The sequence below is a fragment of the Columba livia genome, chromosome 2 (genome assembly GCF_036013475.1).
Source record: "Columba livia isolate bColLiv1 breed racing homer chromosome 2, bColLiv1.pat.W.v2, whole genome shotgun sequence".
Lineage (NCBI taxonomy): Eukaryota > Metazoa > Chordata > Aves > Columbiformes > Columbidae > Columba > Columba livia.
Window position 1 is genome coordinate 9,646,821 of NC_088603.1, and position 26,677 is coordinate 9,673,497.

The window sequence follows — 26,677 nt, forward strand, 5'->3', positions numbered from 1 at the left end:
GCTCAGTGCAGAGGACACCTGCCCTCATGCTTGGGAACTGAGCTGGCTGTCTCTCCCAGAGGTGGAAAACAGCCCTGCATGTCACGGTGTTGGCTGCACAGACCAGGACACTCGCATTCCCTGAACGAGCCCTTTCGCATCCACACACCACAAAACAAAGACCTGAGTGACTCCCTGTGTCTCCATGAGTAAGTCAGGGAGCAGCAAGCGGGAAAGCTGTCGGCTGTTCTTGTCCTGTGTCTGATGCCCGGAACAGCTCCTGGCGTCAGGGCTGAGTCACTGAGACCGAGAGCTGGTGCGTAGACCCAGCTGTGTCATGCCCACACCCAACCGCTTGTGGTTTCTCTTGTCCTTTCCATGAGTTGCCCAAAAACTGGGCTTTGGAGGACAGGAGGTTCCTGAGATCCCAAAGGTTCTGACCAAGAAGTCAGCATGAGGTGGGTGTCAGGGCAAGCCTCCATCCACGTGTCCTTGTCTTGCAGAGTGGATGGTCTTGATCTCTTCTCTCCTAGAAACACGCTGCTTCTTGCCTTCGACAGTACATGGATTAAGGAAGATCTCTTCCCAGAGATAGGTCTCCATGCACTCCATGGTGCCACCTTAGGCCTCCACCACTTTTTATCCCCATGGCACTGTGTGTTCCCCTCCAGTTCACATTAAGCACTGTGACGAGAACTTCTCCCATGAGTATCTATCTCTTCTCCTTTCCTTCCCCTGGGGGAAAACTGAGTGGGAATAGTTTTCATTAACTACTTTGTACGTGCACAGTGTTTATACCAACGTAGGCAAGGCTGAACAAGCATGCCTCACTCTTGGAAAGAGAGGCACTGAGGTTTGTGGCTGCTCTGAAGTCCTGAGCTTGTCCCACAGCAGAGGATCAGGCTCAGAGAAAGCTCTGGACTACACCAGGCTTACCCCAGCATGGACACAGATGCAGCGTGTGCCAACACCCAGAGCTTTGTCACTATGCAGAGCTATGTGAGGTCTGCACGCTCCCCAAACCAGGACCACTGGATGGGTCAAGGATGCCCCAAATGTCACCCAGCACCCCATGGAGGGACTCTGTGGAAAATGAAGGGCTAAAGTGACATTTTGGGCAGGATTCAGCTCTAAGTTAGGATACCTACCTTCAGGCATTAAAATTGCGGGTGTCTATGTGAGCTCTTGGTTTCTCAGCTCCCTCATTAGACCATGGATGCCTTGTTCACCCAGACCTCTCCTGCCAACCAGCGGGTACCTACTTCAGGGGAAACCAAACTGCCCTGCAGGCCCCACTGACCGCAGTGAGAGACACATGGAGACACAATCAGAAGCCAAAATCGTGTCTTCATCTTGAGCTGGATACTACCTTGTGGGTCCTCCTTGTGACTTACATGCGCAATGCAAAGTCTAACATCGTGTAAAAGCCAGCTGTCCTCTTTTCCAAAGGTATTTAGAATGGACTTAAAAATCCTGTAGGAAACATGCTTATTTTGTATACAAAGATGCCTCATACTTGTGAGAGATTTAAAAATTAAATGTAATATGTTAACCAATATATAAATAAGAGGGCTTTCAAACAGGCTGCCTTGTAAAGGTTCTGGATTGTCTTTAGCTTTCATCATGTACACACAGAGGAGATCCCTCAGCATGACACACAAGTAGTAGATGGTATCTGCATCACTGTGTTTCTCATCATGTAGACCACGTAGACCACAGAAAATTACCCTCAGAGATGTTTTTCTGCACATTTCTGATGAAGGCAGAGAGACAACTTGCTCAAAATCAGAAGAAACCCCATCAAAGGGGCGAGGTCCAAACAGCATAGTTCTGGCAACTTGTTTGTCTGTAATGACGGATTTTGTTTTTTACAGCATTCTCCTTCAGCTGGCATTCCTATAGCTATTTATAGTTTCACTTCATAACCCGTGGTTAGTATTTTCAAAGTAGTCTAGCATGTGGTCACCTGCACAGAAGATGCGGTTGACTCTCCTGAGCTGCCTGAGAAGTGTTGCCCATGATATTCAGGATCTTTCTGCAAAGGAGATGTTGGCAGAGAGCAGAGAAGATGCTCTGCTGCCTCAGGAAGAAGGTCTTGCTGAGGCCACCATGCTCTGCAAAGCTGTTCCCTTCTCCTGAAGATGCACATTGGGATTTCACGGATTTTTTTTTTCCTACTGAATTTAACTCTCTCCTTTTCAAAGTGCAGCTGTGCACTCCTGAATACAGGAGTTAAACGTTATTACCCTCTAGATCAAACACTATCATTTCACACCTCCTCCTGCACTGTTGTGTAGTGACAAAGTTCCTGGTGACTTAAGTGGGAGGGAGGCTGCGTCCTGGGAGACAAAACTTAATTGAGTGTAATACCACAGGGCACATAAAGTAGGACAACACAGCCTGACCTCATTTTGCCCATACATAACCCTACTGACATCAGTGGGAGCTGCACATATGCAGTCAGGAGATGACATTTGCCCACTCTTGGCTGCTCTAGGAAATTCCTGCTTGCCTGATAAACTCTATTATTCAATCGTGCAATATGAAAGCAAGGGATACACCGAGTAAAGCTGAGCAAACACAGCTCAGCTCCCTGCCTGTTTGAAGTTGTGGAAAGACTTCTTCTGACGCTGGTGGTTGCTGGACTGAGCCCACAGTACACAGTGATTCATAATCATTTTCTTCAATGAAAGCAACCAGGTTGGTTTGTTGTTATTTGTGGGATCACATGATTCATTATTTGCAAATATTTGAATGGCAGTTGGACTTTCTGATGCCTGTGAACCCCGTAGCTTCCACCAGTTTTAGCACAAAATAGTTATTCATACAAATACTGTGCCAGAATAGACTTGTTTGATACTGTACATGTATTATGCTCCTGTTTCTAGAAAACCGTTGCAGAGTAGAAAGGGCATCATTTGGCAAAACCTACAAAGCTTGCACCAAACCGCTGACTATTCCAAGAGAATTGTTCATGAGCAATCCTGAGACTAATATTTATTTGAATTCATCACAGTCTAATAATTAAAACCAGTGCTTACTGCTGTAGAAAACAGGACAGGACTGACTTAGAGAAGGGATTAGCTGGGCAAGTAATGTTTGGGCTGTCTCTACTTGGTGCAGGCTGCAGGAGCAGAAGCAGAGCTCATCACACCACTGAGCGTCCCAGATTTTGAAACTGGGATTTCTTAAAACTAACCTTGTTTTAACTCTTGGGTTTCTTTCCCCTCAGAAGAAATACAGAGAATATAAAGGCAGATTCTTGGTGGAAGGAGTACAATACTGCAATATTTAGGAAAAATGTTGGCTTATTTAATAATACTAGTTACCCAGAGGGCCAGTGGCTCTCCATCCTTGGAAGCACCTCGGACCAGACAGGAGATGGTCTCCAGCAGCCCGCTCTGAGCTGGCCCCGTATGGGACTCAGGATCCTCAGAGTCCACTTCCAGTTTAAACTGTTGAAAAAAACACTCATCAAAGACTTTAATGCTCCAAAGTTGCCAAAGCCTGCTTGTAAAATAAGCTTCCTCCACCCAGCAAAACCCTGTGACAGGTCTGTGACATAGTGCCTGTGTGTTGCTGTGTGTTGCCCGTGTGTTGCTCCAAAAGGATGTTGCTGTAATTGCATACAGATTTATCATCTGTTCCCTTGCAGCAAATGCCATCAAAAGACTCAAGGCTTGGAACAATACAGCATTCCCAAGTATATTTTTCATGTAAGCACATCCCCTTTTCAAGGGAGACATCGTGGTGTCCCAGAGAGCTGTTCCAGGCAAGCATTTCCCCAGTTATGGGATGAGCTGCCCAGGAGAGGATGAGATCCCTGTGTCATCCCCAGAGCTGAGTGAGCTTGGCAGAGCCACACAAAGCACACGGTGTCCCGCAGCATCGCGGTTCCCCAACCCTCGTCCAAGCCCTCCTGCCCTTGGGCAGCAGCCAGATGTGAGTTTGGTGACCAAGGGACCCTCCGCGGTCACGCCACACAAAGCATCCCTTGTCACCTCTCCTCTTCGGTAATATGAACGGACATTTGTTTACACCAAACTGAGCAAATCTAATATTTATTTCACATTTAGGTCACAGGACATCAAAACAAATATTTTTACCCCAAACAGATTTCCTGACCTCCTGATTTGCAACAATATGTGTCCAAAGAGCTGGCTTGCTCTTACCTAAAAATGGAAGGAAAAGAAATTATACAGGGTCCTGCACTGGGATTTAAGGTAACAGCACAACTCCCTGTGCACCCCGATCAGGTCTGGATGCCACTCTAGATTTTATTGGAACCAGGGCAGGATTATTAAACTCATATTTCCTGGATTTGCTTGTTCCTTTTCAGTCCTGAAAATCAAAATAATTTAAATATATAAGCCTAAACACCCCAAATGCAAAGTATTAAAAATGATATTTAACAATCTCAGCATAAACAGCGCCTATGGGCTCCATCCTGCTCCCATCAAAGTCTGACACAATCCCCTCACTTGTAAAGATGTACTTTTTAAAGATTATTTTTTCCCTTTCAGCCTGTGTAGGCATTCACACTGCTCCATTGAAAGCTCTGAAATGTTCTGTACATGTAAAACTGACCTTTTTTTCAGTGAAGCTTGCACTAGTTTTAAGGCAGAAACTGCTGAAGAGAGAATTTCAAAACCTTAGGAAATCTAGTGGTCCCTTATGGCTTGCAGTAATGAGTAAAATAAAATACTCTTTCTGATTTCCTTCCCCCTGTAATTGAAATAGATGATGTACCAGAGCTACAAAAACACTGCCCAATTATCACCCAACTGGGCTGATTTACATCACCTGCTCAACCTTGGCGTGATGTGAAACGCCCAGGAGGGCCAATGTAAACACGTTTATAGCCTGGTAGGATACGCTGAGCTCTTAATGTAGGGATAATAAGATTATATATGTATTCATACAGGTGCACATATATATCTGAAAAGATATAGCTAAGCAAATTTTCACATGTGAGGGCACAAAGAGCTGCCAACAATGACATGGCATGGCTACCTGGATGTGAAAGACCTGGTTTGATCCAGTGCTCAGCTTGGATTTTAATTGCACAGTGGAGGTGATCTCTTTTTACTGGGGTGTCCAAGCTTCCCCTCAGTTTATGTGGTGTCTGGGCATCGGGGCACTGTGTGAAAGACCCATGAGATAAACATGATCTAGCCTCAGTCTCATTAGGGTCACTTCTCACATTGGTTTGGATGGGGGAGAATGGGGAGGAGGCACTGATGGGCCAACCCTCAGGGCATCTCTGTGTCCCCAGAGCACCCTGTCAAATGACTTGGCTTTGCAGAGCCACGCAGTATTTCTCAGGTAAATGATAGACTGTCTACGTGGCTCTAAGTGAGAGAAGAGGGAGATTGCCACCACCACACGAAATAGCACGGGCGAAATTCCTGCCATGTTTGTAAGGCCCCGTGCCAAATCCCACTGAACCAAGCACCAGGGTCCCCACACCCCATTTCAGTGTCATCAGGGGAAAAAACAGAAAGATAAGCATGTGCGATAAGAATGTCATCACATAACAGACATTTCAGGAAGTCTCTGTAATTTCTTTAATTATTCAGACAACAGAGCACAAGGGTAATAGCTTCAAGTACATTCTTATACATTATTTTAACAGTAATAGATATGTATTTAGTCATAAACTATTCTGTAGCCACCACTATGTGTACATTTCATACAAACTATTGCCATACTCAGACCCTGCAAATGGACGGTGATACCTCCTAGACGTTTTGCACAGTGTTATGACAGTACATCCTTCATACGAGAGCTGTAGCTATAGGTTGGATCGGTTCATCTAACGAAGCACTTGTAACACATAACACGAAGGACTGATCCGGACGTGAGGTGCCGGAGAAGGAGGTGTAATAAATATACGGTGAGAGGGAGGCATATAATCACTAGACATATGTGTGATGGAGAACACAGCATGGCATTTCTTTGCTTGACAAAACAGGTTGGTCCTAGTAAAAGACAGCATCTCAGCTTCTCTCACACCACAAAGCTCTGAGCTCATCTTGGCCTTTCTGTGAAGATTAAACTCAGCGATATCTGATATGGTCCCTATTAGGGCATGTACCCTACCCTGACACAAGTTTGGGCTCTGGCCTAATGGCTCTTATTCATCTCAATTACTATTTAGACTGAAGCCCCCAAGCCAACAGCTTAAAATGTGATCACTGCCATGCCTAAACACCTCCAGTGCCTGACCTCTGGAGAAGGAGGCTCTGACACATTTGTTTTTTGACCATAAATGCTCTAAAAAATGCCAGCTGCCCTTCAAAGACCGGGGTAAGAGAGCTCAGATGCTGAGGCACCGCTGTACAAAGGCTGAACTCTTACAGCAGAGAATAATTTGTTCTGCAATCACATTTTTACATGCCACAAAACAGATGCATTTGCAGTCCCCAATGCACCAGCAGACCCCAAAGACACAGAGGCGGCAGAGTCCAAGCTGGGTGGGCAGAGGGTCCCTGCACCCACTGGACGGTTCACATTCCCCCACGATGCCCCACAACTGGTGACCATTGAGGTGGCTTGGTTCCCATCCCAGTGGTCTACATGGGCACTGCAGCACACCAGCAGTCTCAGCGAAGTCTCATCACCCTGTCCATGATTGAGCTCCATAGGACAGAGGTGGTCCTGGACTAGAAGCTGCTGGGAAGGAGAGACCACATCCACCTGTTAGGGATTGACATGGGGGTGCTCATGCCCGGGGCTCAGCCACCAACTCCTGACACTGCTCTGGAAGCTCCCAGGCTTTGAGTGTGGAAGACCATGGTCTGTGCTCTCTGGAGGTGGCCTCAGGCAGGGATATCCTGAGAGGCCACCTGGAGTTGCCATCCATCCCAGCAGAGGACGTGGCTGCATCTCTGGAGCAAAAGGCTGCCCGATGGATGAACATCCTAGACTGGTGAGTAATGAAAACCGAAGAAAAGGTGAGAAGACATTCAAGGAAAGCTCCCTTTTGACACGGTCCTGTCACAGATGCGCACACACACGCACACACAATGTTTTGCAAAATTTTTAAAGGGATCCTGGAAACCCTTCAGGGAGGAGCACCCAGTGCAGCAGAACCTCACTCATCAGCACCCGATGAGGACAAACCCCTCGGCAGGGCTTGGAGCTGGGAACGGGTGGGAGATGCAGCACTAGCCCCACCACGCGTCTCCTGAAACACATCTCCAAGACGTTCACTCATCGATGGCTCAGGATGGACTCTGAGCTAAGGAACATCTCTCAGAATAAATGAACACATTTTTATCCTTTTTTGATTGTTTGTTTTGCAAAGGATGTTTTGTTCTTTTCTTGGTGATCCCAAGTCCCACATCTTTACTCAGGCAAGGTGGCCAGCTCATTCTTCCAGCATCAGCCACACAAATCCTGGATAATTCACCAAAGTCAATGTCACTCCTCCAGATTTCCATCTTCCAGGCACTCAAATAAAAGCCAATTAAAATCCTGGCACCACTGAGAGGTGAAGGCAGCTGCTTGCCTTCAGATTTACATGCTTCATAGGGTAAACTTAACACCCTCAGAAATAAATTTTAAGAGATATCTGTGGTCTCCAGACTGGACCAGGAGGTGGACACAAAGCTGGGGAGAACATCACCTGAGAGTGGAGGGGGAGCTGGAGCTCTCGTGAAGGGAAACCACGTGTCCTGGTCACTTGTGCAAATAAGTGAGGTTCTACTGTTAGTACAAGAGATTCCAGGTTACGCACGGATGTGATGGATTAATTTCCTTAATTAAAGTACCAGAATTAAAAGGTATCAGCAACACATCAAAATAAAATATCGGGCACTCCTTTAGGCATCATGTTTCCTAAACCAACAAGCAAAACCAAACCAAAACAAAAAAATGGGATGCACCAGGAACTCTTAGTTATTATATACTAACCAGACTGTGCATGGCACATTTTATTTCTATAAAACTATTAAAACTATTACAAAATATTCAAAAAATACATTTTAGTAAATTTACAGCAGTTATTTCTCAATTTATTAATGCAAAACATCCTTTTCTCCCCTCTGTACAAACTACCGTCTCCATCGTCACAGAATTGCCGCCATGTGCGCTTTTTAAAAAATATTATTTTCTAATAAATTTTTTGAAGTTAAAAATAACAAAGTTTCTTACGGTTTTTGCAAATAAAACGTTTGTGTAACAGTCTTGACTTCCATGAACATGGCCAAATGGTGTTTTTACAAAGCAAAGCATGGAAAACAATACAGGAAATGACGTTACATTTGAAACTATTTAAATTAAAATAATATATTCTCATATTTTACACTATTTCAAAAAACGAAATGTGATTCAGTTAAGTATTGATCTCTCAAAAAAATCTAATTTACAATTCTGTGTATAAAAATATAATTTACGGACCCCCATGAAGTTTGTCTTTTTTTGTGTGTTTCTTTGCTTGGTTTTTGGACTTGCTGAAATGAAGGAGCAATGTAATGGAGAGATGGGAAAGTACAGAATTTTGCTTTCTGAAAGTCAGGACACACATGACATGTAGAAAAATAGACTCTGCGCAGTTTTGCTTGGCCTCACAAAATAATTTTTTCCCCTGTGAGTACAGTTCACATGATAATAAATTATCAAAGAAACTATTTAAGGCTCTTGAAGGTCCGGTTCATATCTTTTAAAACATCTATTCAAAATACCAAAGAAATAAATATCCAGGAGAGGAGGAAAAAAAAAAATAAAACAATGAACAAAACAAAGGAACAAATAAAAATATATATATATTTATAAACTAAACAGAACAGAACTTCCTGGGGTCTTTGTTTCCCTTAAAGTCTACTTTGGACTGTCCTACTTAATTATTATTATTTTATTATTATTATTTTTTAAGTCTTAATCCGTGCTTTCTTTTAAAAATATGGGATTTTTTTCCTTTTTTTTTCTTTTAGGTTTTTCTTTTCTTTTCTTTTTTTCTTTTTTTTTTTTTTTTCTTTCTTTTCCATTTATTCCTCCTTTCTCTCTCTCTGTGTCTCTGTCTCTCCCTCAGCGGTTGGCGGGCAGCCGGGATGGCTCAGGATGCTCTCAGCTGGATGGTACCACCATGCCCAGCGGGTGCAGAGAGTCACTATCCAGCACCCAGCTGCCGATGCGGTAGAGGAGGCGAGAGTACCAGTGGATGCCAGGGGTGGCGGGGGCACCCACCAGGGTCCCCCCGCCAGAGGGGCACAGGACGTCCAGCATCCCCTGGAGCAGGCGGAAGGGAGCGAAGGCCCAATGCGCCCAGCTGTGCTCCTCGATGACGGCGTAGCAAGAAGCCAGCACCCGGTTGATGAGGATGGTGCCCTGGGCGGTGAGGGGGGCGTAGGCCCCCGAAGCCTCCTCCTGCAGTGAGACGCTGTGCACAGCCGCCGGCAGGAGCTGCTGCCCGCCCTCGCCCAACACATAGACCTGTTGGCCCGGCCGGACGCGGCTGGCGAAGAGCGCCTGGCTGCTGGGGGTCCCCTCTTGCGACTCGTTGTGTTGGGGGGCCACGAAGAGAAGGTGGGCAGCCGTCAGCAGCAGCCGGGCCCGGGGCTGCCGTGTCTCAATGGCATAGAAGAGCTTGTGGGAGCTGTCCTCCCGGTCAAGAAAGGTGAGGAAGTCGCTGTAGAGCAACCGTCCCTCTGCGTCAGCTGCCAGCACGCGGTCCCCGGGGCTCAGGTCCTTCACCAGCTTGGTGCCACCGTGTTCCAGGTGCACCGTGGCCGAGCCAGGGAAGCAGCCTCCCGATTTGGCTGCCACCGAGTTTTCTGTGCAAGAAGAAAGGCACAGTGGGGTTAGACAGGGCACCCACCGGGCTGGGGCATGGGGGTACAGGGGCATGGGCACATGTGCCACTTCTCCAGCTGCCCTGACCTGCCCAAGAAACATGAGTGCAGGATGCAGCCTCAGCCCCTACCAAAATTTCTCCATTGTCATCTATCAACTTGCCCTGTTTGTACTTGGGTCAAATGAGAGTCCCCCTCCTGCCAGATTTGAGCTGGTGCATCTCCCTTTGCATTAGGAGTTACAGGGGTCCCTTGTCTCGTTATGGAAATGGGCCAAAATATTTCCCCTGAAAAAGCTGTTCCAGAACCAGTCTAGTCTGGAAGAGCTTCCCACTTGGATACTGGTTTTCTGTGCCTGACACCTGACATCAGATAACTTTCAGGCTTTCCAAGCCGAGCGAGTTTGCTGGAATAAGGTTTTTCCTCCTCTATGTGAGCGTCCATGCTCTCAATGCTCAAGGTTGCCACGCCGCTCTTACTCAGGGATCCCATCTATGGCAGCAAAGAGCGAGGGGAGACTTTGGCTTGAAGAGCACACGGACTTGCACATCACCCCACTGGAAAGCAAGAGCCCAGATTTCCTGAGCCCTCCCCTCCATTGGCCTGTGTGTGACCCCATGCTGCCCCCCAGCCCTCTCTGCCCTTCTCCTCAACACAACAGCTGCTGGGGCCCATGTCGTCCTCTATAACAACCCTGCCTGGCACTTCCACTTCTCTGGTTCATTCCTCTTTCAGAAAAACAATCAAAGAAACAAACAAACTAACAAAAATCTCCTTGATCCCTTCCACCCCACTGGAAGGAAAATGCTGTTCTCCGTCCTGGGGAACATGGTCCCTGGGCAACCCCACACCTGTTCCAGACCCAAGCACAACCCTCCTTCACCTCCTTCAGCTTTCACGGTTACTCAGAGTTTAGCTACTAAATGCTGTTGTCACTGCTGTTGTTTTCCAGTGTTCCCACGAGGAATAATTACAGGTTTAAATAAAGCAGAAATAGCAATGAAACTTTGAGTCTCTCTTGCAAATCCCTTTCTGGAAGCTCAGTCACGTGCATGGCAGTGGGAGAGGAGCTCTGCTCTGTTCCAGGCTGGTCTCTGACTTAACCAAGGGATGCTGAAATGTTCCTAAAAGCTCTGATTTTCTATATATTGGGTTGTAGCCAATGTCACGGTATGTCACAGAAACAAGTGTCTTTGCTACAGCTATTGACATTCTTCATCCCTTCCTTGCCTGGTTTCTCTCAGTTGCTCCCTATATCAGTTGTAAGTCCTGGTGATTTATTTCCTAAAAGTGGTCAGATTTTATATTTTGCCTCTGCGGCTGATACTGAAGCTCTCAGGATTTAAATAAACCCACGGAGTGTCTCCTAATGACTTTCTCAGGAAGGACAGGAAGGGCAAAAATTAGACTGTTATTGATTTGCTAACGACTTTATCACTTCTCCTTCAGAAATGAAGTAGTGAGATCTCCAAGGCCTCTTCAGGGAGGACATGGCAACAAACAAGCTATGTGCTTTATGTGGAGCCCTCTGCTAGCAAGCTACACCTTCTTACAAGCCAGCGGTAAAGGTCTGGCTTGAGCTTTGTTTGCATATTCAGGGACTTGATGAATAGATCTAGTAGTGTAGCAGCTCTACAAACATGCCAGTGAATTGGCAGAGGTGTGAAAATCCGCTGCTTTGAGCAGTGCTTGTTTGGGTTCTCTAATTAAAATCCAATAAAGGATCAGCATTGTCATTCTGATTCATGTAATAAATGCAGACACTCTTGGAAGAGAGGACACTTCCATTTTTTTCCCAGCTTCTTCCCCCCCTTTTCTCCCCCTCCCTATTTGTTCAGGTGCAGAAACCCTATGTGCCAATTCACACACATACTCTCCAAAAAACCCAGGACCTTCCAAGCACTATTTGCACAGCAGAGCCACTTTTCCAAGGCACTCAAGATGTGTATTTGAATTTTAAATGTAGAAGCTTGCTCTAAATACTTTCTGTAGCGCATTATCAATGTCCCTTTTACCACCCCTGCCTCTCCCTTCTCTGTCCTGGTTACAATAATTCAGGCCTTGGGGGAACTCTTCTTTGCATTCCAGTCTCTGGGATCATACTTTTTGCAAACAGAGATCTAGATAAAGAATCTTCCTGCCTGGTATTATGGGGTTTAATCTTCTCATAAGATGCTCTCTCATGAAATGAGGTTTGGACAGTTTGAAATCAGGCTAGGCGGGTGGAATTCAAGCCTGCTCCCTTGCAGCCCATCTAGTACAGTCACACGACCCTGCCTGACACCCTCTAAATATCGCCCCCAAGTCCGTGTGTGCCGAATCTCAATGAGCAGCTTGGGGTTACTCCTCTCCTATGAAATACCCATAGGGGTGGATTAAGGGGTGCGCTTGGGCTGAGGTCACCACACACGACAATTGGACACCTTGCACTCTAAAGCCCATCTTTACTATTGAAAGGGAAGTTTCATATCACCAGAGGGCTGATAGCTTTGCAGGGCCTCTTTTTGGCTAGGAAGGAGTGGGGAGCTGAACAAAAGCAATAGCAGTCTCTCAGGACAAAGCCTGAGTGGGCCAGGAGAGGTGCTACCCCGGCTCAGCCCCTGGGGAGCTTTGGGCTGGAGGTGGGGGACAAGCCCCTTTTGCAGACAGGCATGGCGGGGCCAGGCTGGTTTCCCTGCCGAGGGGCTGCTTATTTAGAAGCAAACGACTATATTTAAATGAAGCCCATTATTTTATTTTGCAACCAAGTGTTTCTTGACACTTCCATCGGGCTGCTAAGCTAGAGGATGCTATTAAAAGGCACTTGAGCTGCCATACGGCGGGGCGGAGGGAGGCGGCGGGGGGTAGGCTGGCACTTGCCAACCGTTTTGCTCCCCAAAGTAGTGCCAAGTGTCAAAAAAATGAACTCGGCGAGTCGGCGATTTCTCGCAGGCTGTTCCCGGGTTGAGACAGTGTGTGGCGTTGTAAGCACAGGGGAGGGAACAATATTATATGTACGTGTATCCCTATCTGGGAATTTCCTAGCGGCTGCCGCTGAAGGAGGCAAGGGACCACGTTACTTATTTATTTTCCTGGCCGGCTCCCACTCGGAGATTAGCGATCGCGAGTAAGGCGTGCAGCCAGCGGGGCGGCTGGAGACGGCCACTAGTGTTTGTGTTGAACATGCTCTCGGGATGGGGAAAGCAGCAAATCCTTCGGGGGGAGCAGAAGGGTGTGTGGCTGCGGTGCAACACTCCTGGGAAGGCTGGGCAAGCAAATCACCCAAATAAAACGCTGCCAAAAAAAAATGCTGCAGCTGGCTGGGCTTTTTCTTGTTGTTTTCCCCCTTCTTTTCCTCCTTTTTCCTTACTTCCCCCCTCCCCGCGCTGGAGGGGTCATTAAGAGGCGGGGGGGAGGCAGGCTGCCCCCTCAGGGGGCTCTGCTCCGCATCCGCGGGGAGCCCCGACGGGGCTGACGGGGACCCTGCGGGGCCGCTGAGGAGGGAGCTCAGGGGGCAACGGACAGGGCGGAGAAGGCTTCGGGGGAGCTCAGCCGTGTCCCGGGGATGTCCCCCCACCCACCCATCCCGATGTGTCCCTGAACAGTCTCCCCGCCTTACCTGCTTTGACGGAACAGTGGATGTGCGCCTTGGACTCGTAGTAGACCCAGTCGAAGCCGGCCTCGACGGCCAGGCGGGCCAGCATGCCGTACTTGCTGCGGTCCCGGTCCGAAGTGGTGATGTCCACGGCGCGACCCTCGTAGTGCAAGGACTCCTCGGAGTGGTGGCCGTCCTCGTCCCAGCCCTCGGTCACTCGCAGTTTCACCCCGGGCCACTGGTTCATCACCGAGATCGCCAGGGCGTTCAGCTTGTCCTTGCAGCGCTGCGGGGATACGGGCACATGGGGAAAGGGGCATTGCTGGGGGTGCTGCTGCCAGGGGCAACCCCCCTTCACCCTCCTTCCCCCCCAGGGAGGCATCCTGCCTTCCTTCCCCAGGCAAATCGGTGTTAGTGGTGTGTGTTCCCCCCCCGCCCCGAACAGCGATGGGCAGAGCCAGGGCTGAGCAACCTCTCCTCTGTGCCAGGGAGGGACGGGGAGGCAGGTGAAGAGGCGAGTGAAACTTGGGGACCCGAGAGGAAGAGGGGGTGAAACACCACGAAGACCAACCTGGACAGAGCCACCCCCTCCCCCAGCACCTGCCGCAGGGGCAGGGGGACCCCCCGGCCCCATCGCTGGCGCTGGGGTGTGTGTCAGTTCAAAGCCACCTGCACGGAGCAAATTCCTGCCGCTAAGTGCCCTGTCCCCTTCCCGAGAGCGAAGTTTTTGCCCAGAACAAACATTCGCCGTATATCTTGGAGTCACGGATTCCCCCCCCGGAATGTCTCTCCGGGTCTTTTCAGCTTAATTCTGTGTTGAAAGGGGTCTCAATACATGTTAACAGCCTTTATGTGCGGGAGGGAGGGGTGGTTTGAGTTTGGTTTTGTGGTGGTTTTTGTTTTGTTTTGTTTTTTCTCTCTTCTCCCATCACTCATTAGAGCCCTCAAAGCAGCATGGGCTGGGAGCATTCCCTCCGCTTCAAACATACATCGGCGCTCACCTACAAAGCCGAACAAATCCATACAATAATATAGCTCTTAGTGGGAAGATGAAAAGCAAGGGAGGGCCAAGAAGGGAAGTTAAGCGAAGCCGGGATGCTATGCAAGCTAAGAAACCCTTTGTGTGGAGTGAAACGTTTTCCAGCTCCTTGCGGGAAGCACTAGAGGGTTTTTAATCACCCCTCCGGAGCCGTCGGCCTTCCCCGGGGCTGAACCGGGCCCGACAGGACCGGGGGGCCTGCGGGGACCGAGCAAATAATGGGGAAAGGATGGGAAGGTGGGAGATGAAGAGTGGCTACAGCTCTTCATGGAAGCGGGGCGATTTCTACATGAAACCCTCAAAGTCTGGGGGGGATTCCTATTCTAGCCAAGGGGGAGAACAGACGTGCCAGCCGCAGAAGTAAAGGACTCTCAGACTCCTCGAAATAGGAAATCAGCACCGAAAGCATTGAAAAGCACTTGACCGAAGGTATAGGGTTGGAAAGACACACGTTGCCAACTCTTTTCCACCCTTTTTGAGAGGAAAATAACTCGTGAATATACACCAAGTGGCTCGTTCGATGTAAACATCTATGCGGATTAAAGCCACAGTGGGATGCAGTAAGCTGCTCTTCCCTCACTTTTGCTGGCCTGACTGGGATGCTTGGCCTCCTGCAGCACCACTCTCCCCAGTTTGCTCCCAGCATGCCAAGTAACAGACCCCAAAGGCCCCCTTCACGGCTCCCAGAAAGGTAAAGCCTTTCCATTATTCCCGACGACGGTACTTTTAAGGGATGCAACAACGTTACTCAAGAAGAAACTTTGTGTGTGTCTATGAACAACCATAAAAAGCAATTCCACCAACACACGGGTCCCTGAGAGATATAAAACGCAATCGTGAGCTCACTTTGTACTCTCTGGCCTACCGTTTTATGGAAAGAGCCGGGTGTTTGGTTTTCGGCACTGTTCCCAGCAGGAAAGCCCAGCAGCACAAGGAAGTTGATTTATTTTTTCCTCCCCTGGCCCTCGCACACCTGAGAGGATGGATACGCTCCTCCATTGATTTACAGGGGGAAGAGGGCGAAGGATCAAACGTCTCGGCTACTGATAAGGCGACAGACGTGCGCGACACGGTGATGTCCCGTCCCGGGCGCCGAAGGGCGGGCAGCGGTGCGGGCAGCGCCCAGGGGCTCTTTGCCGCTCCGGCCCTGCCATCATCAGCTCCCGGCTTCAGGCGAAATAAAGAAGAAGAAACGACCTCCTAAAGGACTTCCCTCTCTTTTATACTGCCTGAGCTGGATTGTGAGAGTCAAAAGCCGTGAAGCCCAGACTATTTATTAATTCATTGGGTCGTGTGCCACAAATCAAGCCCAATTCTGTTCAGCCACCGTGAAGCTCAGCAGGGCTGCCTCCACTGACGCTTTGTGTGGAGGCAAAGTTGTTCAACAAGCCCTCTCCTGCCAGCTCCTAATCTCTTCACAAATGAATTGCTTGAAGGAAACACTTAACAGGTACCTGTCAGTGTAAACAACCTGGTGGGCTTCCTAAATGCCAAGTTGATCTCTAAATTCCTCACATCACGCCCCGGTTGTGTGCCTGCATTACACGAGATTGCCATTTTATTTCATACAAATTCCAGCTTTATCATACTGACCTGGCCTCCTTATCTCTCCCCCGGATCCAGCCAATGGCTGGGGTGGGGGGGAGGGAGAGGAGGAAGGGGGAAACCTTCAGCAAACTGCTGTTGTCACCTGCAAAGTTGAGAACCTGACTTACCTACCTCTGTTTGCGTTTTTTCCCCTCTTCTAGAGTTAATATTAACTAGCAGCTAATGCATTCGGCAACTATTCGGCAAGTTTAACGATACTGCTCAGGGAAGATCTCTCCATGGTTGAAGGGCTCGCGAAGCAGGGCTTTAAAGGCTGGGATTTAACGAGAGGTTGCTGGCTCAGGGAGGGAAGGACGGAAAAGCAAGGCAGGGAGGCCGGCGGCAGGTCGGCACCTCGGGGCGCTGCGGACCCGGTCATGCCCTGGGGAGGGTAGGCAAGGGCAGCCCCTCCGCCCCCTCCCCAGCCCCACTCCGCTTCCCCTCTCCCTTCCTCGCCGAGGGGTGCCGGAGCCCGGCTCGGTCCCCCACCTCACTCCCCTCTTCGCCGCCGGGTACCCGGCCTTGCGGCCTCCACGTCTCCGCTGCCCTCAGCCCACCTCCCTCCTTTGTGTCTAAGGCACAGCAATAAGCACTGAAGGAAAAAAAAAAAAAAAAAAGAAAAAAAAAAAGTATTTGTTTTCGTTTCGTTCGTCTGAGGGAAGTTGACAGAAGGTCAGGAGTTCAGATGCTGCCAGCTAATGCAGCGAGAGCGGCCAGCCGCGTAGCCGGCGCGGCATGCCCCGGGAGAGAGCCACGGGGCCGGGGTCAGCCCGCACGCCGCCCCGGCCCGCAGCCCACCTCTCCGGCAGGCTCCCCGCTGCCCCCCTCGCTCCGCTCCGCCGCGCACACGCACCGGCGCAGCCGCGCAGGGAGGGATGCGCCGAGCCCCGCCGGGAGCCTGTCTCCCGTGGAGCCGCCGCCGCCGCCGGGCTGCGGAGGGAAGGGCGAAACCCGAGCCGCCGCGATCGATACGCGAGGGGAGTAAGTGGAGCTGAAAATGCGAGAGATGCGGCTGACTCGCCGCACGCCTCGCACCGGCGGCAGCCAGGGTGGAGGAACCGCGGGTGCGCAAGAAGGGTGCGGAGCGGGCCGCGCCCCGGAGGGGACCCACAGCCGCTCCGCAGCGCTCCGCACCCCTGCGCGGGGCAGCGGCGGGCGGGCAGAGGCGCGCCGCCGCGCTCGGAGGTACGGTGCGATTTAAGGTGGTCGGGAGGAGATGGTAGCGGCCGCCGGTCCCTCGCCACGGGAGACCCGGCAAACGTGCGGAAAATCAGGCCGAGGAACCGGGAGAGTTTGGGAAATTCCACCCCTCACCCCCTTACCCCGCGTCCACTCCCCGCCTAGTCCTTCCAGGCGAGTCCTGTTCTAGCACTGAAGGTGGGGCTTAAATGTATTAATATTAAAAAAGCGCTGTTGACCTATATTTGGAGGAAACCCATTGCCAGTGTCTAGATTGCATGTAGTTTCAGAAACTCCGGGATTGGCAGAGCAATTGACTTCACCGAGCTCTCTGTTGAGCATGAATAATAATTATGAGGTGACTCTCGGAGAGGTTCTGTCTCTCTCGCTCTTTCTTTCTTTCTTTTTTTTTTTTTTGCATAAGATGGTTCCGCAATCTGATTCCACCCGAGATCCAATATTTACCCAGTTGTAAACCTTGTGCCATCAGATTTTTTAAAACAGAAGGTGATGCAATGCCGATAAGTTGCAAGTCCCTCCCCTATGGAAGTACCAGAGCATTGGTGGCGAGCATCCTTAAAGAAATATCAATATATTTACGCTCTGATGGGCACAATTGCAAATGATGGTATTGCAATACGAGCTATATAATACGGAATCAGGAGAGGAATGGTCGATCCGGCTTCAGCTGCCTTTTGTGAGTGCACGACAGCATGCTTACTAAATTTAGAATATGCTCGCGAGGAATAATAATAATAATAATGAATTCTAAAATGAAATTAAGAAAAAAGTAAATAAATCATAGAAAAAAAAAATCAAGTCAGCAGGCGTAGCAACCGAGGACTGCGTTTGTAATAATGAGTGAGTGGCCTGGCGGTCACTATACACTTGGGGTCCTCTGAGCTGTATGCAATTCGTTTGATCAAAGTGCATCCTTGGGGACAAATGCAAACAGCAATCTCTAACCAAGTTACAGGGAACGCCATGGCACGGTAATGACTGTAAGTATCATACAGATTCCCCCACCAAATATCTACATAGCTCAAGCTCCAGCCCCTGCTAACTTGTCTGGATAGATGGTATTTACATTCAATGGGGGAAACTAGCCGAGTTTGGAGGGGCGGGGGAAGGAGGGGGAGAGGGAAAGGGGGGGGCTTTCAAAAATACTAAGACAGATGCGTCCTTTAGGATTGCTCAGAGAGGTTAACAAACACAAATACAGGTATCTCTGTGGCTCTACCTGAGTCATCAGTCTGTCAGCTCCCGTGTTCTCTTCATCCTTAAAAATAATGTCAGGGTTGTAATTTGGGGTTAGTTCTTTAAATCTCTCGGAGTTTCTTGTGATCTTCCCTTCATATCTTCCACTGGCCCCTAGGGTCTTCTCTGCCACATTGGGAATAAACTGCTTATAGGCTAAAGGGGTCAGCTTTTTGGGGTGTCTCCTTTTTCCAATGCCCCTGCCTGGTCCACAAGTCAGCCCAGAGGAGACTAAAAGAGCGCAGATGAAGCCCACCAAGAGAATTCTTGTCAACAGCAGCATTTCGTCCATTGAATCCAATTACTTCAAAGCTCTCTGTGCCTATCCCTGGCTGTCTCTCTACAGCTCTCTCTCCTCCTATGTCCTTGTCTGCTTTCTGAATCGTTATACTATCCACCGATCCCTAGCAAGACAGGTGCTGGAATGGCAGGCGTGAGGTCGCTGATAACGGAACACATCGGAGTTTGGTCGGGAGACAGCAATCGAGAGACAAAAAAAGGGTCTGATTTTAATGGTAGCAAAGCAAGACGCTTGTGAGAGGAGTCTGCCTTTAGTTCTATATTATAGCTGCCAGGGCCGAGAGCTGATTGGCCAAGGCGAGACAAGCTTGTCTTCTGATGTTTTAACCCTCAAAAAGGCAACAAATTCTTGAAAGATTTTTTTTTTTCCTTTTACCTGAAGGGCTTGGAGCAGAGAGGGGTGGAGATCGCGCTTTCTTGGGATAACATCAATTACACGCTGTTGTTTTTTTTTTTTTCAAAAACTTTCTTGGCAGAATGGTACATTTGTCAGCAAGAGGAACAGATGCCTCTGTGAAAGAGGCAAAAAATAATAAATAAGATTAGCAGGCTGCTTCAGTGCACGTCAACTTTCTAAGGGCAGTTGCAGTCAAATAAAATGCCGAATTATCGGGGAGCCGGGCAAATAGAAACGTATTGGGGAAATCCTAAAGCCCGAAGGGGGGAATAATACCATGTAAGAGCGCACCCACCTAAGTGGCTTTGTAACAGGTTTCTTCCCCCTGAAAAGGGAGATTGCTCTCCCTCCTAAGACATACATTTTTAAACACAGTCGCCTTTTAGCTGATAAATTACTACTTTAAAGGCACAATAAGTAAGTCTCATATGAGGCAGCAGTTACATGAAGTTAGCGTGTCTGGCTTATGTGGCACATAACTGCAATATGAAGAGATCTAAATGGCACTTAAAAAAAAAATAAAGTAAAACCAAGAGTATAACCCAGTCTAAAATAATATTGTATCTTCAGAAGTGCATGGAAAGTCAACTGATTAAAAATAGATGGTCTCCTGAGCACGCTGGGGCTGTATTCTTTGTTTCTTACGTCGAAGTCGAAGAGGAGCGATTTAGACTCTTACACCTCCTTGCGGGGTGTCATTAAGTTTTTAAGAAAAGCATAGTGTTGAAAGCATCCGCAAACACAATTAACAGCGATCGATCCAAGCAAAGTGAATGGCAAGGGGATAAGTTTAATGTTAAATTAATTGTTATCTCATGCAGCGTGGCAACTGATGTCTTTATCCCGATCTCCAAAAGCTACTAATCAGACAAAGGTGTTGAGAGACGAGCAAAATTGCAGAGATGGGGCTGATAGAGCAGGTTAGGCAGAAAAGCAGAGTCCCATATGAACAAACACTTCTCTGCCTGTGAAGAGCTAAACTGCTTTTGCTCCTAAGAAAAGAAAATTCGTCCTAGGATCTAGAAACTTTCAGGAGTTTTTGAGGAGTTCTTAAACATACCAAGACGGCACGCTGAAGTCATTCAAAGTCCACTCTCTCAGAGAGAAAAAAATCCACTTTATTTATATATTTCTTCCTTTTTATTTTATTTTATTTTTTTTTTTTTTAAAAAAAGCTCTTTGGGGCAAGCAATTATATGGGAGTTTTCCGGTCCGTGACATCGAGCTGAGTCGTAATCAACTGAAGCCACGTGAAAATGAAGTTTAAAATTAGTTTTTGAGTGGTAAGAGTTCTATATCCGTAAACGGTAACAAGCAGGGCAGAGCGGACTTTCAAGGGACAAAGTGGTCTTTTTACTTAAACTTTAGGAAAAAAAGCCGAAAGAAGTGATCCGAAGCTCTCACACCGACTCTAGCTGGTGCTTTTCTCTCTTTTTTAGGCTATACTTTTCTTCTATTATGTCCATTTCTTTGAAGAGTTTCAATGAATCACTGATTTATCTTTCTCAACATTAAATTTAGGAGTTTTGACTTGGGAATGGGTAAAAAGTTAGAAAGTCAGCAACTTGGCTTCTAGGGTTTTATCAACCAACTTAGTTGCAGAAACAAGTTGTAGAACAGCTAAATACCTGCTTCATGCTGTTAAAAAACAAACTTCAGTTTTATCTCCCCGTCTGCGTGCATGTGAGAAGACAGATACAAGGAATATATAATTTATACAAAAGAGGGTATGTTCTTTTGATGTGGTTGCTTAAACAGCATGACTTGATATAACAGTTGATTAAACAGTGCCGAGGAATAAAAGCTATTCTTAATGGTGTGGGACACTGCAAATCTTTTATCACCCCTCTTACCTTGTCCCCCTCCCCAGGGAAAGATGATCGATATCCCAGGCACTAGACGGGTGGACATCGCAATGAAGAAGTATAGAGAATAAGGATAAACTCCCTCATTATCAGATTGCCATATGTACAAAGCAGTCACCCAAAGATTAACAGGAAAGGAAACGCAAAGGAGGAATTAATTAAATGCAAGTAATAAATGCGCGGGGAAGGCGGGGGGGGGGGGCGGGGGGGCAAAGGGAGAAATCAAGAAAAGTTGTAACTGTGGGAAGCTCGAAATCACCCTCCTATCAAATTAGATGTGAAAGAAAGCAGAGCTGGGGGGTGCGGGGAGGGTCTGCTCAGCCTCAGCGCAGGCTGGAGCTGCCGAGAGCCGAGGGGGGTCCGGGGGCAGCTGGGGGGACCGGCGGGAGCCCGCCCGCCCCGCCGCTCCTCGGGCCTCCGGGATGCGCCTGCCTCTCTTACCCACGTTAAGCTTTTCTTTTTCTTGTTTTTTATTTTTTCTTTTTTTTTTCTTTTTTCTTTTTTTTTTTTTTTTCCTTTAAATGTCACAGCTTCTGGGGAAAAAAATAACCCCCAAACCGCCCCCGCCCCCCTCTCCCCATCCCCCCGAACTCAGACCTGCGGGAAAAGGCATCGGAGCACGTTTCCCTCCCAGTTGCCTCCTGTTCCTGGCACTACCAGCCCAGCGCTGCCGGAGGAAGCATCAGTGCCCGACCCACACCCGTCCCTGCCTGCACTCACATTTTAAAACAATAACAACAACAGCAAAAACCCCAAACCGAGCAAAACCAGCAGCCACCAGCTGGGCACTCAGGCCTTCTTTAGAGGGATCAATCCCTCAGTCATGGGCTATAAAAATAAATGCTGTGTCCTGGTGTCCTCCAAACCTGCAGGCCGCTCTTCTGCTCCCTGGACAGGGAGGCTGGAGCTGTCCCAGTCCTGGTGGGGGGTGGTGAGATGCTCTGCACCCCTCTGCCCATCCCGCTGCAAACCAAAGCTGCTGCTTCTCCCCATGGAGAGCAGCTCCCAGGGAACCTTCAGGGCTGCCCAGGATGAGGATACCAGAGAGGACCATTGGCTGCAATCTCAGTTGGGCCACAAAGCCCTGGTGAGGTGGTGGGAAGCCCCTTTGGGTCATCTGGACCTCCTGGGTGCAGCAAGCACCACAGTCCCAAGAACATCTACCACCAAGCCCCATGGCTCCCCCCACCTTGTGGGGTCATGCATGGGGCTGTGGGGTCACACTGGTCTGGGCCATCCCCAAAGATTGTTTGTTTGTTTGTTTTTTTGTTTATTAAATCTGGACTTGATGCCAGCTGTTTGCTCTGCACGAAGGCATGGAAGGGTTCAGATGGCACAAGCAAGGTGTCTTGTTGGCCATTTTAAGCTCCCTGAGTTTTCTTTAGCTGATATATTTTGTCTGATGAATCCCAAAATACAGTAATCTGGAGAGTAGATTGTGTAGATTTTAGCTGAGTCTTAATTACTTATCACCCGTAATAGCCACCACTTGTGCTCACCCTTAATATAAGATTTTTTTTTTTTTAATAAATTATCAATTTTCAGGGTGTTAGGGCTTCATTCTTCAAGAAATTTGGGACCAAAATTATTGACAGAGAAATAAATCATAAACAACTTCTGTGAAAAGAGAGGTTATGCTAGAGTAAAACTGATGTAAATGAAAGGAGGCTCGGGCAGGCTTTTCATCTGAAGCTTTGTTTATTTCTTTTATATACTCCACCCTCCTTCATTATGATGTTGAAGTATTTTACTTAAAGAAATGCTACACATCCCTCTTTGCCGGTCCTCTTGGTGGTATTGCAATATCTATCTTGAAAATCAACTTTGAAATTTCAGTTCAGAACTACTGGCTAGCTAGCAACTGCACAGTGACAAGCAGAACAAGTCTTGTTCCTTGGAATTTGCTTCCAAAAATCCCAAAGTCCTGACATCAACAAGAAAAATTAAGCTCATAGTTTTCCACTCATTTTGGTTTGACAGCAAAATTCAAGGAGCCACGCAGCTGAAGCCTGGTATCTGCTGCACTATGCCCTTAGTCTGGCAGCAGTCTATAAGCATTTCTGCTACAGGACAAAAATATTCTGTACATAGAGAGGCAGAAAATGGTTGCTTTCCAGAATAACTGTGTCTAGGTGAATTGATTTTGCAGTTTTCATATCCATCTGTTTGTGGATTAATGCTAATCATCTGCTTGAACATGGTCAATAAAGCCTTCCATCAGACATGCAAAAAAAAAGATGTAGGCAGCATGATTCATAAGCTACTGTTATCTATGTTTTGTGTGTGTATTTGCTGTCAGCCCAAACTTGAAAGCAGAGTTTCCCACAGGATTCCTTATATCCTCAGCAGGGCAATACGTACTGTCTGATTATAGATTTATAGAGAAACTCTTGCCCTTCCAGCTCTTTCTGCTTCTCCTTAAATAACCCAGCATTTTCCCATAACAAAAGCCACAGGTAGGAATGATTTTCAATATATATTTTTCCCCCTTCCTGGATTGTGATCCACATCCCTTTTCAGCTACTTCCTTCTGGTCATGAGTGGGGAAAATCCCAGCAGAGGAGTTTGTACCCACGCAGGGAGGGAGCGGGGTGGGGGGGGGGGGGGGCAGCAGCCACTAGGGGAGCTCGACACTGGGAGTAACCTTGGAGCATCTTCCTCACAGCTTGCATAGCTCTCTGCAGTCTCCAGGAGTGGAAGTTTCAAAGTGGGTATTAAATTCAGAAAAAAAGCTTTATTTTTTTTTGTTATGGAAGGCAATTTTATAACCAAGTATTTGAAAGTTATTTTCTTGCCCCTCTGTACACTGAATTGTGATGTGTGTGTGTGAACTTATCCACGAGGCGAGCAGTAACCACGGTGCATATCTCTTAAATTTCTGATGACCCATATAATTAAGATACTTTGAAATGTAGCTGCTTAAGCACCAGCCATGAGTATGAGAAAATCCAGTGTTTAGTCCTGGTTGTAAAGTTGACTTGCTTTCCTAGTCGTTGGCAGGTGACTTAGATCCCATGTTTGCATCACATAAACATTGCTAAGAATAAGCCTTCAAAGGAAATCAGATCTTTTTCTTGTTGTTGTTGTAAAAATTGTTAATTGGATTATTAATGGTTAGTATGTTAATTAGGGTTTTTGTTGTTTGTCTAAGGAATTTATCTGAGCAACTGAGTCAATGATCATCAGAGGCTGTGGGTGTATGAAGAGCCAAAATAGATTACTTTTTTTTTCCCATGCAGATCAATACTAGTGGATTCTTACTTGGCTGTCTTGGGGTCCCACCTATTCTCAAATGTACCTTTGAGAATGAAGAAGCTATTTATTTTAACACGCTTGCTCATATTTATTTCAGTATCAATGATTATTTGAGCTAATAAGAGTGTTTAACACAAAAAAAAGAGCCTATATTTGATATACATTAATACTCTCAACAAATGGCTAATGGAAGAATTACCTTTCAGCAAGATCTACATTCCAATATACGTTTTTCTGTTTAGAGAAAAAAAAAAAAGTGGATACATAAATAGCATTGTGAAATGCAAATAATGCTCACTGTCTGACTTGCACTGATACTGCATTTAAGGGGAAAAGTGCAGAGTCATATTTTGGAATATTGAGTACATCTCCTGGTCTGTATGATATGACAGCCAGACAGGGGATGCTAAGAGAAACCTGAAGGCATGAGATAAATTCAGACTTAACTTGCTGGCTCTTGCAGTGTGAGGTTGGCTTGCCCAAAGTACACAAACCAACAGACTGGATCAAGGCGCTCTGTTTGGGCAGCGATCAGAAACAAAGCTTGCCCTCTAAAGTCCACCTCATAGCCAGATCCAGCCATGGTAACCACTGTATTCACTGGACCATGGTAGCAGGAGAGGTATGTGCATGATTGTCTTAGTTTTTCTTGTTTCCTTACATTTGCAGACTATTTTTGAGCATAGTTTACATGTTTTCTTTCTTTTTTCCTGGCATATTTACAACCCAGCTTTTTAAAACGCTTTGTTCATGCCAGTCAGTTTAGCAATGTGCTTGTTAAAACAGTTCCTAATATATTGTATATGACTGAAAATGACTTAATTGTTCTATTTTGTTTCTGACCCCAATAAAAAATGTCCCTGATATTGTTTGAGTCGCTCTCTGTTCACAAGCACCTTCATATATGTCACTGCGTGACTTTGAAACACTTCTTAGATACATCAATTCAGTTGCTCTTATTTATTTATTTAGATTTGTAATAATGACAGTAAATGGCCATCTGAATCAATCTGGGCACTTTACAGTCATTAATACTGCAGCATCGATATCACATAACACAATTATAGTGCAATAAATTACCCATATGCCTCATCTGTTGCCCAACCAAAATAAGAGCTCCCCATATCTATCACATTGCTCATTTATGTCCTTTCCCTCTAAAACACCTTGATAGCGGAAAAAAGAGCTCTGAAATGTTCCTGAAAGCTTAACAAAACCCTGTCCTTTCCAAGCAAAGGCACAGATATGAGAGCTCAGGAAATTGTGTGTGGGATGTTCCATCAGCTAATTTGTCCTCATGGACGGAGGCGGCCCCAGTCCTCTGCAGTCAAAAAATGAAGTTAACATGTTAACAACAGAAAACCTCAGAAAAACATCTTTCATCAGTTACATTTGCAGCTGGAGTGTGTGACAGTTCAGGAAGTCTTCTGGTCACACATCTCAAGCCACGTGGGGCTTTCAACACCAAAACCAAGCCTTGAATTTTGTGGAGAAACCCATTCAAACTAAGTCAGGGATGACAGTTGTGAAATCAATGTGAAGCCAGAGCTAGGAACAGGCTGCCACACTTGACATCATCTTCAGATTCCAGATTGATTTCAGAAATAATGTAATGAAATGCCCATTTCAGCAGCTTGAACTCCATGCATGGAAGGTCTGGGTGCCTGTAGAAAGATTTGTGTCTGGGACCGTCACCATCTTCTGTCAGGTGCAGCTTCTTTCTGGGCATGCAGCAGCAGCATCCATCATTTTCACCTCAGATGGTTTTCTGGAGCATCTTTCCTGGGCGGACAGATGAAGGGAAGGTTCTTGGATATAAAGGGTCCTTTGTGCAACCATGAAGCTCTGTGCTCCTGTGCTGTTGTGTCATGGGCTGGAAGGGGAAAGAAGTTGAACCAATGATTTTGCAAAAGCAGTAGCTTGAAACCTCAGTAATCCACAAGTTCAATAAATTGGAATCCTTTTTCCAGTTTCCCACAGGATCCCCTTAGAAAACCTTCTAGAACAGCAGACTTGACCCTGGTAGGCCTTGATTCAAAGTCCTCTGGATTCAGACGGAGCCTTTCTGTTGTTTTCAGTGGATTTTGCATCACTTTGATGTTAAGTCCATTACATTTGTGTTGCTCAGAGCAAACTGCTCTCAGTGCTGTTAACAATTCCTCAGATTCATACATAAAAGCATAGACGTAACACAATGGTTTTATAGCATCAAAGTAGCACGGCCTGCTTGGTTCCCTGGTGAGATTTCCTTGGGTAACTCAACAAGCAACTCTACGGGGTAACAAACTGTATTAACTATTCATGCCAGAAGGTTATGTCTCCTTCACAACAGCAGCAGCATTGCCCAAATCTGCCGTAATGTGACAACTAATCTATTGGTCAAATTTGTTTGTAGAATTAATCAATTTCAATCAGTAATTGCCTTTGGGCAATAGTTCAATTATGCCCTCA

The 26,677-nt window shown here is 47.2% G+C and overlaps 1 protein-coding gene and 1 long non-coding RNA gene across 2 annotated transcripts; one reads left to right on the plus strand and one right to left on the minus strand.

Moving 5' to 3' along the window:
- Positions 1-7,881: 7,881 nt before the first annotated feature.
- Positions 7,882-18,956, minus strand: SHH (sonic hedgehog signaling molecule). The gene is made up of 3 exons (XM_013372186.3): positions 18,393-18,956; positions 13,372-13,633; positions 7,882-9,755 (listed from the first exon to the last, which is right to left on the minus strand). The coding sequence occupies exons 1-3, from the start codon at positions 18,699-18,701 to the stop codon at positions 9,049-9,051; spliced, it is 1,278 nt and encodes a 425-aa protein (XP_013227640.3). The 5' UTR covers positions 18,702-18,956; the 3' UTR covers positions 7,882-9,048.
- LOC135578398 (uncharacterized) lies at positions 16,749-25,090 on the plus strand. The gene is made up of 2 exons (XR_010469929.1): positions 16,749-18,153; positions 20,977-25,090. It is a non-coding gene; the product is annotated as an uncharacterized LOC135578398 (long non-coding RNA).
- Positions 25,091-26,677: the final 1,587 nt, after the last annotated feature.